This window comes from Seriola dumerili, unplaced genomic scaffold (genome assembly GCF_002260705.1).
Source record: "Seriola dumerili isolate Sdu_G_001 unplaced genomic scaffold, Sdu_1.0 BDQW01000088.1, whole genome shotgun sequence".
NCBI lineage: Eukaryota > Metazoa > Chordata > Actinopteri > Carangiformes > Carangidae > Seriola > Seriola dumerili.
Window position 1 is genome coordinate 12,612,932 of NW_019174343.1, and position 15,258 is coordinate 12,628,189.

Here is a 15,258-nt window from a genome sequence, read left to right on the forward strand (position 1 = left end):
AGCAGACAGTTGTCTTCATATTATCATTATCCTTCCATTCGTCTTATCTGCGACCATCTAACAAATTTAAGTTGAATATCTCCACTTATTCCTGATTAAATTTCTTTGCTATAACTGGCTAGATGTTGACATTCTTAAGTAGCACCCTGAAAACAGCCGTGTGCAGCTAAGGGAAATAAGGTTGTTAAGCACGGTTATGAGATCACGACAATAATGTACATCATACACTAGCCATTAATGAAGTCAAATCCTTGTTCAACATTGATGTATATTTAGACTTAGAGTTGTTTGCATTTTATATGTTAACAAATGACAAGCACAATAAAATGTGTTTTGTTAATGGCTCATTTGTAAATTGTTGGGCACACACATTCAGATTTAAAGATAAACAGAAATGTTTGTGAACTTAGTTGGGGAGGATGTAGCTGTTCAGCTTTCTTGATATGGTCAAAAAATGGTGTGGAAAGCTCTGAGGTCTTCACCCAAATGACAGAATTGCTGGCAGTGAGTCAAACATACCAGCACCATGGCAACATTCATATTAAGGGATTATTAAGATGAAAGTGAACAAAACACGATGATACCAGTAGATGATATTTGTTGTCAGTTAAAAGTAAACTAAATGAATCCCTTTTTTATTACAGTCATGATACCTGTATTCATCCTGAACTATTTTCATTTCAATATGCAACCAAAGTAATAAGCAACAATAATCAATATATTAGTATACTTAAAGGAAAACATAGGCTCAAAGTGATTCGGCACCTGCATGATGTTATCTCAGTAGCGCAGGTGTAGATAAATTAAAACGATGCTGACAAATGTAATTTTTTAGCCTAAACACAAATGTCTGATAGGATTCATTTTTACATTACGAGAATGTCCCACATACCACCGTTAATTATTCGATTTTTCTAAATAAATATAAGGAAATTGAATTTATTGCTTTTCATTTAGTGTACAAGAACAAAGCCCTGACACCAAAACGACAGGGCCTATATTAAAAATTGAACTTAACTGCTAAATGCTTTGAAATGACTCTAAATAAGTGTTTAGTTAGATTAAAACTGCATTTCATCATTCTTTTTCTCCACTTGGGGCAACACAACAAGCTATAAACATAACATTGACATATCATCACTTTATAAAGATGATATAGCAATCATGTTAGCAAACATTTGCTTGTTTAAATATTCAACAGACACACAGGAACATTAGCATTCATTTACTCTTTTATCTCTGTTTTTGGTTTCCAACAATTCGTGAGGGAAATATCTGTCTTCTCGGCTGCTAGATGCTCCGCTAGTGTCGAACTTCGTCTGTCAGTTGTTGCAGAGCAGGTAGCAGACCGTGAGTTTTTAGAGCTTGTTCTCAGAAAACAACAGCTTGCTCCGTCTGAAAAGAATATATTATATATGTTTATATTTATAATTATCTATAGGTTCATCACTACTGGCAAGCCCTTTCACATTATCCATGGTTAATATAAAAATGTTGATTAGCAGCTTCAAGATCTTATTCTCTTACAATTTTATATCCATATGAATCCAGCTCACTTGATTATACTAAGCTGTTATACAATGATTGAGTTTTCAGATACAGTAAACTGATTGTGGTTTCGTTGTACAGATCCTCGTGTTTTGGGGGCTCACAGAGCAAAGATGGTCTTTTTATGTTTCAGGGCCAGTATCACAGTTGGGTATCTCTCAGCTCTGATTGGACCAGATGGTCCTTCCCTATGTCTCTCTGTCCCTTCCACAGTTACTATTTTGTCATCTGTTTACATACCCTCTTGACCAATTTCTCAGCAGGACAGAAAAATTAGTTGGAGTTTGAGAAACGTGGGATTTATAGGAACATAACATACATAGTCAAGGAAGAGTTGGACTCTCAGAACACCACACCATATGAGGAATGCTTCCTTGTTTATTCTTTTTAAATGTGTGCTTGCATTTGAGTTTATTTTAACACAGCATATCTTTACATGTCTGCACTGGCACAGACCATCGTAACACCATCTGCTGTGTTACGATGGTCTGTGCCAGACAAAAAGTTTTGATGACTGCATGTTAAAATGTTTCAGTCATCGTTACCAATATGTTTATGGTCGGGGTGCAATGGATCACAAAACTCACTGAAATGTAATAGTCCTTCATTCAAAATGTTCAATATTTTTTTTAAACATATTTTTTAAACCTTTTGTTTTCAAACACTGGAGTGTGGCCTCATGTCTGCAGCAATAAAAATCACAGTAGATTTGTTAATAGCTATAGCCAAGTCTGATTCTGCAGCAAAGGGCTGCTTAGGTGCTGCGATTAGAAGTTATTGTTAATTGTGTTTGGTCCAGTCACTGACACACCAGGGTGATGTTGCTTCAAATGTGTGGCTATGCTCGGTGTATTGCCGTTGCTGTTCACGTGACCACACAACTGCTTTCTCTGTATCGTTTCACTGCAACTCTGCATCGAGATTTATGGGAATTATTAAATTATTTGAAAAATAACAGTGTCAGTAAAACTGCATTTCACACTATTGTGATCAAATTTCGCAATTAATCTGTGGTTCAAATGCATGTCGTACCATTTGGGGGGTGGTCCGTACGGATCACAGATCAACTACTGCCCGTTACGGCCCTAGTTTATGGTCTTTTTTGTTGTCAATGGAAATCATTTGATCTGTGCTGGTTTTATCTGTACCCGCCGCATTTTCTAATGGTCTGTTAGTACCGATTGCATTTATGTCATGTGCCTGTGTGTTTGTTGTATGGGAGTGTGCACAAAAGTAGATGCAAGATCCTAATTCCTTGGGTTTAAATTCCTTTGATGCACTGAGTGAAGCATCATGGGATACGTACATGAAAAGGTTGCTTGTAGCAACCGAAACTAAGCAAGCAGCTTACTCAGAGACAGAAACTGGTGCAGTGTTTGGATACAGGTTTTGTACACAACAGCACAATGTTGATCACAAAAATGTCTACTGTTTCAGTTGCATGTAAATATTTACCCTGTTCGAGACCATGCATTTACATTTTGTTACTGCATGTCTACAGTATAATTAAACTCTTGTGTAGTATTTGCAGAGTAAATTTGTGACAACACACCCTTCTGTTTGGATAGTTGCAGCGAGCGTGTCTTCACTGGGGGTTTAGTGGCTAATAACAGTGCAGTGATACTGTATGTATGTGTGTGTGTGTGTGTGTGTGTATATTCTCTTCCTGGACACAGGTCCCGTGGTGGTGATAAGAATGTCCGGTTAGGAACAGGAACAGCTCAGTAAACAGAGTTGTTTACTATATAATCCATCTGAAACCTTTGCTAGGATTAAGCTTTCAGCAAACTCATCACACTACTCTGCAGCCATCGAATATGTAGTTTATAATACAGAATTATATACTCTTCATCTCTTCTGAGCCTGCACTGTGTCTGTGTAGCAGAGGAAAACAGTTTTGTAGAGGTATCAAGTAAAACACTTGCCTGAAAGCTATTGAACAGGTAGTGGCACTAATGGTTTAACATCTGCCCCACTGCTGGATACATGCAGCAGGATTGTAATGTTTCATACATTAACTATAGTAGAAGCATAGTGCTTTTCTACAGCACAACCTATAGAAAGGCATTTGGATGAGTGAGCCTATGCTGCCAATGGGAGACAGAGGACATTAAGTGTGGGAGCATTTTCTTCATCAGGACAATTTAGGCATGCAAACGTTTAAACAATGCTTTTGTTGTAACATCTCAGCATTTTTATCAAACATGAAAATTGAGCATTATTCTCATGTCCCTCCCTTTTTGGCACTTCCATGTTAGCTTCATTTTTGAGCCACAGATGTTGCCACTTGGGTCTGACCTGTAGCTTTTGTTTGCTAATGCTGGCAGATGTAAGGTAGATTCTGCTGTGTAACTCGCATTACAGAGTCTTTGTTACCTTTTTTCTGCTTGTCTTGCTGTTACACTACGTCTTAGCATAGTCCATTAGCATGTGTTTGCCATGTGGCATGCTAATGGTGAACATTCACAACAGCAGCTTTAAAGGTGTTAGAGCGCATTTCCCAACACAATAAAAAAAATCTCTTCTGGAACTACATGAAAAAAATGTCCAGTGCCATTTGGTGACAGGGAGTCAGGGGTAATGATAGATAAATGTTTGAAATAAAAATGATCGTTAACAGTTAATATGCGGAAAAATTGATACAGACATTCATTGTGTTGCTTGACAAAGATGTGACACTGGTGGCGGTTTGAGTGCTAAAATAATGAACAGATAAGCAGACTACAGATAGTCAAAGACACATTAGTGTTCTCAGATTTTCTCAATGTTTGTATGAACCACTGTATGACACTTCCCCAGAGCCCCTTGGCCTGTCAGTGGGTGCATGGAGAATGTCAACTAAATCCTCCAGATGCTTCACAGGAATTTGCAGCACTGACAACCTCCTCCACACAGCTGGATTCCTGCCACAGCTAATGGCCTTTCTGTGGCAGTTTTACTTTCTTGTTGAGATGTGACCACAAGGCCTCACTCCCAGGATAATCGTTAGTTTGATCAGACAATGGGTTGAGGTTTGATGTTAATAACACCAGAGGAACTGTATGTAGGTCACTCTGGATTAAGTATGGAACCAGAGATTAAATATACTTTTTGAATACTGTAGGTTAGATGTAATATCAAAATGTATCTTGTGTTGCTTCTTCTATACCCACAATTCTTTGTATGCGCTATTCTATGACACCTTAAACACCAGGCTTGAGCTTCTCCATGTTGGGGTTGGGACCCCTGATCCCTTGATGTGCAGCTGGAATCAAGACATTCGAGACATTTGCAAAATATATTGGTGGCTCTTGTTTATCTTTTAAATAACAAGAGGCTGTTCTTAAAGATAGAATACAAAATTATACATCACACAAAACATACCCAATTCATTAACTGTAATGTATGTATGAAATAACTAGATAAGCCTTAGTTAATTTGTCAGAGCAACACTTAAAGAAACAAAAGAGAACTAAAAACCTGAGCCTGTAAATGAACCAAGAAATATGTATGTGTGCATCATGTACTTTCAGATGCTCTATTAACAAAAAATGCTTATTTCCCTGTTAAAGCACCCAGAGGCTCGAGGAGAAGAGACCATTTTCCAGTTCAGAGCCGTAGAATAAATATCATTTGCATATGAGCAGTCAAACAGGCTGTGGACCAAAACATGACTAATGTTCCAGTATTCAGGGCCACATACTGTAGTTGTAGAAATAACAAAATAGAACAAAAGACATGTGAATTCTCCCAAATGAGCAGTTTTGAGTTGTAGTTTTTTTTTTTTTTTCCCAGTGGCCCATGTTGGTCTGCTTTCGGCCATGCCAAGCTGTGATGACATGTGTGTCCTCTACAGCCTCACTGCAGGGGATGGCCACATCATGCTGCTGTGGTCCTGATTGGTAGCAGGATCGACCACAGTCTCCTCCCCTTACCTATGTCTTCAGCAGCTAAATTCATGTGTGTCTGTGCTGGAGAGAGACAAAGCTCTGATTTAAAAATGTTGGAGATGTGTGATCAGCACACCTATAACATGCCGTCAGTTGCCACAGACATTGTAGTCCTTCCTTCTTCTCTTTAGTTTGGAGTTAGTTTCACCGCTGTGATCCTGTTTGTACTTTGAGATATCAGCCGTATTTTACTGAATACTGATCACTTTGAGCTGTATTTATTAGTGTTTTAAGTTACTGCTCAGGCAAACTGAACCTTTCCAGCTGTTGCTGATTCACATCAAAAGCTTTCCACTGGTGAACCCACAAGACATTTTTATTGTGAAGAGCTTCATTACCGGTGCGATTCTTAAATAAAACAGATCTTATCAACCAGACCAGGACATATTCTGCACTATGTGGTCAGCAGTTCTGTTTTAAATATTGAAGGGAGGAATAGCACAAACAGTGAAAGCCACAGTGAATTAAAAAGGGCTGTGATCAGCACACCTCCAACATGCCATCGGTCGCCACAGACACTGCCATTCCTTCCTTGTTGGTTAATGATAATGTATCTGCAAACCTAGTGACTCGATGGTTGTGGTTCCTCTCTGTCCACACGTACAGCTGTCTGTGGCCGCAGTGATAGTGCATGGCACAAACTGACAGCTGACAGGCCCCCCACTCCTCACCACACACACACGCACACACACACACACACACACACACACACACACACACACACACACACACACACACACACACACACACACACACACACACACACATATACACGCACGCACTTTTGTTTAATGCCATAACTACAGGGGTGTTTCTACACATGGAGAAAAAGCGCACAAGCAGGTATTGATGTAACTTTTGATCAAGGTTAGTATCGCAGCTCTAAAGTTTCCTTCAACTTTAGTACCACATATTTTAGGGAAACAGGGACATGTCTGAATGTGGTGATACTGCCAACATCTATTGGCAGACCAGTTTGTATACTGATTAGATAATTACAAACATGCATTTGTTCACCATGAGTTAATGTAGAATGAAAATAAAACATCAGAGGAAGTAAGTGAGAAAGATCTGAAGATCTGATACACAAACTTCCCTATAAAAATGCAACTGCATTGTTGAAAGGAAAAGCAAAAGCCCTTCACCTACATCCTTTCATTGTTCGCTGTCTTGCTGGAAGCTTCGACGTGAGAGTAGTAGTAGACTTGAAGTGTGTTCGCATATTGATTGACAGCTGCAAGATCCCACCCTTGACTTTGGCCTTCTCTGATTGGTTAGAAGGGAGCATTCCACGAAAAAATTCGTGAAAATTCAGTAATAGTAATAGTAGTAATAATAATAATCAGCTCATAAAATAATATATGAGCTGATTTCAAAGAACCCGGTACATAACAATAGTTGAGTTGAGTTGAGTTGTGTATCAATCCAGTGCAGCACATTTGAATTACAAAGGTTGTACTGTAAATAAATAACACATAAATAGAACATTTTTGTTTGCCATGTCGTTGGCACTTATTCAGTCTGGAGGAGGCAGTTTATTCAAGCAGTGAGACGAGGTAGCAATGTTTCATTTCAGCTGCCAAATAGATGTCAAATAGTAGCTTTATTTTGGTGAACTTGTGTGATTTAAAATAATAATATAGGATTTCTTGATATGTTGATCATATTGATTGTGCGTTACTGAGTGAAATCCTCTGACAATTGTAGTAGCATTAGTTTTTCCATAGCATTATTGTTTATTGCACATTGAACATGTTTTTATCTTAGAAAATTATCTTTCCAGGCTCTGACTTGACGTTTTATCAATTTTATCCCATCTATGTTTCTTGTTTGAGAGACTAAAAAACTCGGCTGTGATGTGTTCGGGTTATCTCAGTTATGTCCAGCTTATAAATAGCTTTTCCGTTAATGTCCAAGTTGTAATTGAGACAGGGATTTTTCTGAATTATCCAGCTTGGTACTTAATATGAAAATGCCCAAAAAGCAAAAAAATATGGATGCGTCACATCAGCCAGTTCACAGTATTTTGAACTCTCTCAAAATAGGGTTGGACAATGTTGCAATCACACAACCGTCTTGAGTGGTGTGGTGTGGTGTGGTGACATGAATGCTTGCCAGTCATAAACATGAGAATCTTTCCCATCTCTACCATCCATCCCTAATGACGTGCACGCAGCATAAGGTATTGTCTGTGGGATACACAGATGTTTTGCATCGGGGCTCATTACTGCAATGCCTATATACAGTATACACTTGAGTGGTCTTTCATTCTCTGTTTGCCCTGCATGCCTCAAGGGTCTACGACCAAAAGTGTATGTAATAAAATAGAGGGAGCAGATCCCAGTGTGTTGGAAGCTCTTCCTCTTGTTTATTGCCAAACATACAGTACAATTATACCCATACAAATCAAAATTATATCTCATCACAGTTTTAGGTCATTGTGTGTTTTTGCCTAATCCTCCAGGGACTTTCATACATGTAATTAATCTGAGACCACTCGTGCTATAGACCTTATTTTACATTACATAAAGAGAGTTGTTCACACTGAAACATTAGACTGTACGAAGGTGTGATGTTAAATGCAGTTTGGACTCAAAAGTAGAACTCAGAGGCGTGAAGGTAAAAAGTTCAAACACAGATTTATTGTAAACATCAAAAGGTGATGTTGTCGGGCCTTGAGCCAGAAAGGACTTTGGAGCAGGGCAGAGAGAGAAATCCGGATCGAGGGGCCAGGGCAAGGTAGATGAAGCAAGGCAGACAGGCAAACAGGATATAACTGGAGCGGCAGATGGATGAGGAGCTGGGTGAGCAGGACAGGATCGAAGGCAGAGGCAGAGTTCAGCTCCGTTACCACAGTGGTGAACGATCTAGCGAATAGTGGAGTACAGGAGTTGATTTACTGGATGAGCTTCAGGTATGCAGGATGATTGAGAGCAGGAGGAGTACAGTACACCATGCCCAGCAGACACACACACACACACACACACACACACACCACACACACACACACACACACACACACACACACACACACACACACACACACACTCACACATACACACGGAGATAGATAAACTGGGAATGAACCTTTAGGGGGAAGACAGAAGGAACCATGACAGGGGACTTCTGTTGCAGGACTGGGTCTCAGCCTAGGAGGCTGTTATGCTGCTTTACATTTAACAGCTGTATTTCTTTCACAGTTTACTCACACTTCACTAGAGCATTTTTCTTACTGTGAGTCAGGAATCCCATATAGTTATTGTGCAGCTTTGGATCTGAGTCAAAAATCTCTGGACCTCTGCCAGAACGCCAGAGCTCGTAAGAAATGTCTGTATCTACTTTTAAATGGGTCATGGGAAAATGCTGAAGTCCTTAACTTCTTTGAGATATGTTGCTTTACTTGTTTTTTCATTATTGATTTTAGTTGGAAGGCAGACACATAGAGGGAAAAAAAAGAAAGAAGTGAAGTTGTTTATCGTAAAGCCATCAGGGCAGATAAAATAGACTGCATACTTGAGCATGTCACAACCCAACCTAAGTACAAAACTGTTGTGCAGTGTTAACTGTACACAAATCACAACATACAGACAAGACTGTTAAAGATATATTAAAATGTCTGGTGCATCATAGATAAAGAGATTAGTATTTCTACTGGTTTACAAATGTGCTAAAAAAGAATAACGAATGGCGTTAACTGCTCTGTTATGTTAATAGGTGTTTTACTTTATGCCTGAATCTACACTACATTGCCCTGTATGATCCACATTCGCACACACTTTTATATACACCACTCAACTACACTGTATGGTGTCCAGACGCTGGCAGAAACACACACATACACACACACACAATACGCATATTTTAAGCAGTTTAGTGCAAATTTCGTAGGAGAAATTTAATGTGAGACAGAAAGAATGATGCTGCACACACTGTGGCCATCCAGTTGATTGATGGGCATCACGTGGTTGAGACTTGAAAGAAGTTTTGGGCGAGTATCAAAATCTGTCACTGAGATAAACCTCAGAATTTGGAGTCAGTGCTTCCAAAGCATCCCACCAACTTGTAGCCTCTCCAAAACTTGACTCAGCAGCAACCCAAAGACTTCAGGAGGAGGCTGAAGTTAAAAATAAACACTATCTGGCATCAGTGGGCGAGAATTTCTTCAAGCGCTTAATTGTAAGTAGCCAAGTTATCAGAAGCGTTCTGCCAATTTAACATCAAAGCAGGATTTCGCTTTTTTGTTTTTTTTTCTCTGCAATGTCACAAATGCACATGAGGAGCTCTGCCTACATACCCTGTGATAAATGGACTGGGGTCTGACAGGCTGACCTGTGTATTTGTGTTTCAGGGGAGCGTTCTCTGAGGTGGTCCTGGCTGAGGAGAAGAGGACCCAGAAGTTGGTGGCTATCAAGTGTATCCCCAAAAAGGCATTAGAGGGCAAAGAAAACAGCATTGAGAATGAGATAGCAGTCCTGCACAAGTAAGTGGACCTCTCTGAATATGAGAAATAAACAATGGTAGACTCTGTGGTTCTTTATAATGTAATATAACATGATGGTAACATATAAAATTAAATCGTATTTTTGAACCAGTTTGTGTTGAAACCACAGACCGATGTTCAGCATTAGCCTGCATCTGAAATACTATCTACAAAGTTCAAGATGGTAAAATTTTCATTACTGTATCCCCATTACTGCATCATGTATGTTGTATCACATTACTAGATATCATATATGTTGTAATATGATCTACTATGACGCATGTAATATGCGTCATATTAAACTTAATCTTACTTGTCACTCAAGCGCTGTAAAATTTGGATATGTACTGTGTATTTGCATCCTGATATTCCCACAGTAAAGACAGTTTCTCAATAGATAGGGCCAATTAAAGGGCCAGCACCAAAAACCCCCCCCTGAAAAAACACTATTGGTGTCTAGTCCATCCAGGTAGTGTTAGTTTTATTTGCCCAAGTACAGTGTATTAAAGGAGTTAACATTTTTTCATGTTTGGCGTTCAAATGGCATTTTGAAATTTCAACAACTTGTGACTCAGGAAACAATGTCCTGGTTAATCTGGAAAAACCAGAGACTTCACTGTGAAGAGTTTTCAGTTGAACTACTTTCTGCTGAAGAAATAGTCTCTTTGAAAACAACATGTTCTGTGGATTCACCTGACTAGCAGCTTCAGGAAAAAGCTAATGCTGTTTTTAGTGCTGTGAGCACAATAGTATTCACCGCCATTGTATTGGCATGAGAAAATGTTGATTCATTTTTTGTTTTTTTATTTATTTTTTGACATTTTGGTGATAAAACTATAAAAAATATACTTGTTTCAATTAGCCTATTTAGTATAATCAACTTAAATTAACTTTTGAAGCTCATTGTGCTGTGCAACTTGTTTTATAATCTGCCCTAGCATTTGAAAATACAAGTAATGCACCTTTAATCCTTGTTTCTTAACATATCATGGGGCAAAAATGAGTGGTTTCGCTTGTCACATGGAGTCATATCACATAAAATGTTCACACCTACAAAAAGACTGCACAGGATCGCTCTTGACACAGCTCATGCACAAGTTTTCTCTCTACCTTTGCGAAGGATATAATGTTTTATTATATTTTATTATATGTAAGAGAAAGGCAAGCAACAATAACACTCTGGTAATTGTTGGGTGCTTCAAACATACTTCTCTTTAGATATGGGGAATTACAGGCCGTGGTGAAAATGGCTGATCTACATCGGGTCCCAGGTTATTTTTAGAGCTCTTGTTGCCTGGGTTACAGGAGACACACAACTCTCGCCAATATACAGCTATGATTCCTCCTGAAGTGAGGACGGTGGAATGAGAGTGGTGGGGGTTAGCAGTTTGGTGACAATTTTGACAAATGGAGTTAACTGAGTTAAACTTGGCCTGAAAATCATGGTTTGTATAGACTCATATGAAGGTTGCATTACTCATTTTAACACCTCATCCTCAAGATACACAGAGCACAGGACAAGGTCTGAGTGCATCTTTGAATAGGTGTCATTTAAGTAAAAACAGTGTCATATTTTTATGTTTGCTGATTTTCTTTGGTTTTGAAGGTCATGAAATCATTGGATTGAAAATATATTCCCCCCGTTTAGATTTCTCAGTCCAGTTAAAGGTTTGAATACAACAGCCAAACCCAACTAACAATGAAGTATTGAAGTGTTGTGAACACTAAACTGATCATGTCGTTGCGTAAATGTTAAATATCAAATCCCACTTTTGTGTCAACAATGCACTGTTCCCGTAAAACGAAACTTAGTGTCACTGTCTACTTTTCGTATCTTTTCTATCTATAAACTTTAACCGTACAGTGGTGCAACACTGAAGATTTACCGTGAAGTAACCCTCCTCTCTTGTTTTTGACCACAGGAGACAGCCGGCGCACATAAATGTTATTGTCTAAGAAACAATCCTTTGTTCCTTCCTGTGAGGCCAGAGACAAACTTTTCATCTTGACTTTCCTTTAATGTCTCTCGTTCTAAATTTATTATTGTTTATTTAATGTTTCCAACCTGTTTAAAGCATTTGTGGCAATGTAAACAAAGTGAATTTATTATCAGTTTAGTGTGTAATGGCTCAGTTTGTGTTGGGGCAGATGCAAAGCCAGAAGATCCTAATCGGACATAGTCACCTCTTCACTCTTTTAATTGCTGTTTGTAAGATGGCTGCCCTGCCTGATGGTAGTTTGATATACCACCACTGTAGCCATGTGATATCATCACATTGGATAGCTGGCTGTTCATCCTCTTCCCATTTTATCTAGACCAAACATTTACTCAAACACAGACATGTGCAAATACAGTGACTAATCACACTCTGCTAAGTCATCTGTAGCTGTGCCAGTCAGAAGAGATGCTGAAGTTGCTGCGGTGGCTCTGTTGAAAATCTAAAAAAGGTTTATGAATGTAGCTGTATAACATAACTGAGACATATTTTTGAGCTAGAAATGTCAAGTGGATCTATCTCAAGTAATGTTGGACTCAAAGTAATTGTGTGTTTCTCACCGCACATCCACTGCTCACAATGTTTCAGGCCTAAAAACACCAAATGTCCACTTTAACTGACTCTATTGCTCAACAGTTATGCATGATGAGGCACTTGCCTCTTAACAAGGAAGTTGTGGAACAGGGAGCATTTATTACTCAATATCCTGAAAATGTATGTAACGTGGTGTACATGTACATGCATCTTAGTAACCGTATTACCGCTTTCTGCAGTAACCTGAATTCTGAAACATCATGTAACCTGGTTCAGTTTTTTAATGGAGAGTTCTGTTGGAGAAACCAGATTATCTTCACTTTAATGCATGTACCTCTTCTGACCTGAGAAAAATCTTCTCCCACCGCAGGAACTTTAAGATCCTACAGATATTGCAGGAGGCATTCGTTCATTCAAAGCCCACTAACTGCTCTGGGGGGAAAAAAACAACAAAAGATTGTTTCACAGCTGTAAGAAAAACAAATAAAATACAAAAGGTCAAATGTGCAAAAAGGAGTGATGCCAGATTACCCGAGGCTGTTAAAATAAAAAAATGTCCTTAAAGAAATGCATAAAATACGTCATTATTTGAGAAACTCAACAGAATATGGATTTAAGAATCAGTAGATCTGCCAGATTCACCCACGTGTCAGATTTAGCCGTTGCTGTGTGGACAATACTGTTCTCTAATTTGCTGACTTCTATGTTCTGATGCGTCGTGAGACCCACAGGTGCTGACAGAGGTCAGCAAATGACTCACCAGCCTTCATAAGACATTTCAGCACTCTGACAATCACCATGACCAGTGTCCAGCATTTCTGTTTTCATCGCCCACACAAACACACCTGCACAGAAATCCAACTCAAATGCAGTAACTTGACTGCATGTGTCTGATCTTCTATAATTGTGTGATAAAGTGCACACTTGAGCTCACACCCGTTCACACGTGTCCGCTCACTCGGCAGCTTTAATCCATCATTCATCCTTCACTGGGTCCATCTCTCCTTCCGCACTGAGCTAAGCAGATGAATGAAGGTGTCCATGCATAGTTACAATCTGGATAAGAGTCATTGCTGTAATCCAGCATGAGCTGAGGCTGACACATACACTGTTACCTCCAGTACAGCTCAGACACGTGCTTTGTGTTGTCTCTGTACAACCAGCCTCCAAGTCAACTCAGTAACCTTCAAATGCATCGAGGTACTGGGCTAAATGAAATGAATTGGTTACACACAAACACAGAGGGTTGCATGATGAGGGCTCAAAGAGAAAATCAGAGAAGTACAAAAGTTGCAGTTAAAGGAGCCCCCAGTGGAGTTCTTGACCAATAGTCGTGTGAAGAAGCAATGTTTTTACAACTGAGTTCCCATTTTGTTTGTATCGTAAATGCGCATAAGGACACACATGCTGTGAGCGAGTGGCATGGTTCACATCCTGTCGTTGGTTTCATGCCGTTCCACTGATCCACTGTTGGTGGCAGTAAAAACATAGCCACGCATCATCGAAGACAGTGAAGAAAGTTGCTGCAAGCACAACAAATGTGGATGTAAATAGTGTACAATTTAAAATATTTCTAAAAATTAGCTTTGAAAATGTTTCATGGGAAAGAAAATGCATTTTGATGAGTGACACTGAATGTAACTTTTGTTCGTTTACAAGAAAACGCCACAAGCTACCTTTAAACTGAGAGTATCGAAGGCGTCAGACACACATACACGTGTATCTAGGGCTGTTTATCATTTGAAATTTTTTGACACCAATGCTGATACGTTACCTGAGTTTTGATATGATAAAATAAAATAGATATAGAATATGATAAAATACTTTTTACTATACCTTTTTTGTTTTTGTTTTCAATACTCAATCCTATGGACAAGTTTTGCTTCATACTTAAAAGTCGTGAGGTTTAATACACAAGTCTACATTTAAGGTGCTGGAAGTTAAAATTACCATTAAATAGCCATATTTTTCAAACAGTTTAAACGGAAATTATGTCCCCACATATCCTAAAATTGTTGTGTTTCCTGGTGCAAGACGACACTTAAAAATCTCCTCATGTGAAGACCAAACCTCGCAAAATGCTTCCAACAGAAATACAAATCAGCTGCTCATTATGCATCACTGTCCCTCTGAATAAGTTGAAAATCTGCAAATGATGAATAAACAAAAAATGTTTGTAATGTCAAAATGTTAATTTTATGTGACCTTGGGCCCATTTCGTTATACGTGCCACATTGAAATTAAGAGCATGTGTCTGGGACAGAGGTCTGTCATGATACAGGTAAAAGTACAAACTGGTCAAGCAAAGGAGTACAACACCAATCTTGATCTGGTGAGTCATCTTCTCACCCCTGTCAGTGCACCCACGGGTCTTAGGGGGCAGCAGAACACAGAGTTCAGCCTATTGGGAAGCTGCTTGCCACCACACAGTGTAGCCTCCTCTACAGCCAGTAAACAGCTGCGTGGTGGGTTCATACACTGATTGTCCCAATCATATCTACTGGACAAGATTTCAAACTCCTAACAAGTAATTCTAATGACACCCAGGAGAATTTTTTATGCTACCTGCAGACAATTTCAATACTAATGGCTAAATGACTAGTAGAAGTCTGTGTATTTTAAGAATAATAATAATATGAACAGCCTCATTTCTCATCTTGTTTCTCTGTTCTCCCTCCTCACAGGATTAAACACGCCAACATTGTATCTCTGGAAGAGATATTTGAGAGTAAATCACACCTCTACCTTGTCATGCAACTGTGAGTATTCA

General features: G+C 39.0%; 1 protein-coding gene across 2 annotated transcripts in view; it reads left to right on the forward strand.

Moving 5' to 3' along the window:
- LOC111221587 (calcium/calmodulin-dependent protein kinase type 1-like) overlaps nt 1-15,258 on the forward strand; it is a 34,869-nt gene that overhangs the window by 13,740 nt on the left and 5,871 nt on the right. For both annotated transcript variants that reach the window (XM_022745040.1, XM_022745042.1), the window contains 2 exons: nt 9,826-9,957; nt 15,173-15,247. In XM_022745040.1, the coding sequence (XP_022600761.1) occupies nt 9,826-9,957; nt 15,173-15,247 (207 nt within the window). The remainder of the gene's footprint in view (nt 1-9,825; nt 9,958-15,172; nt 15,248-15,258) is intronic.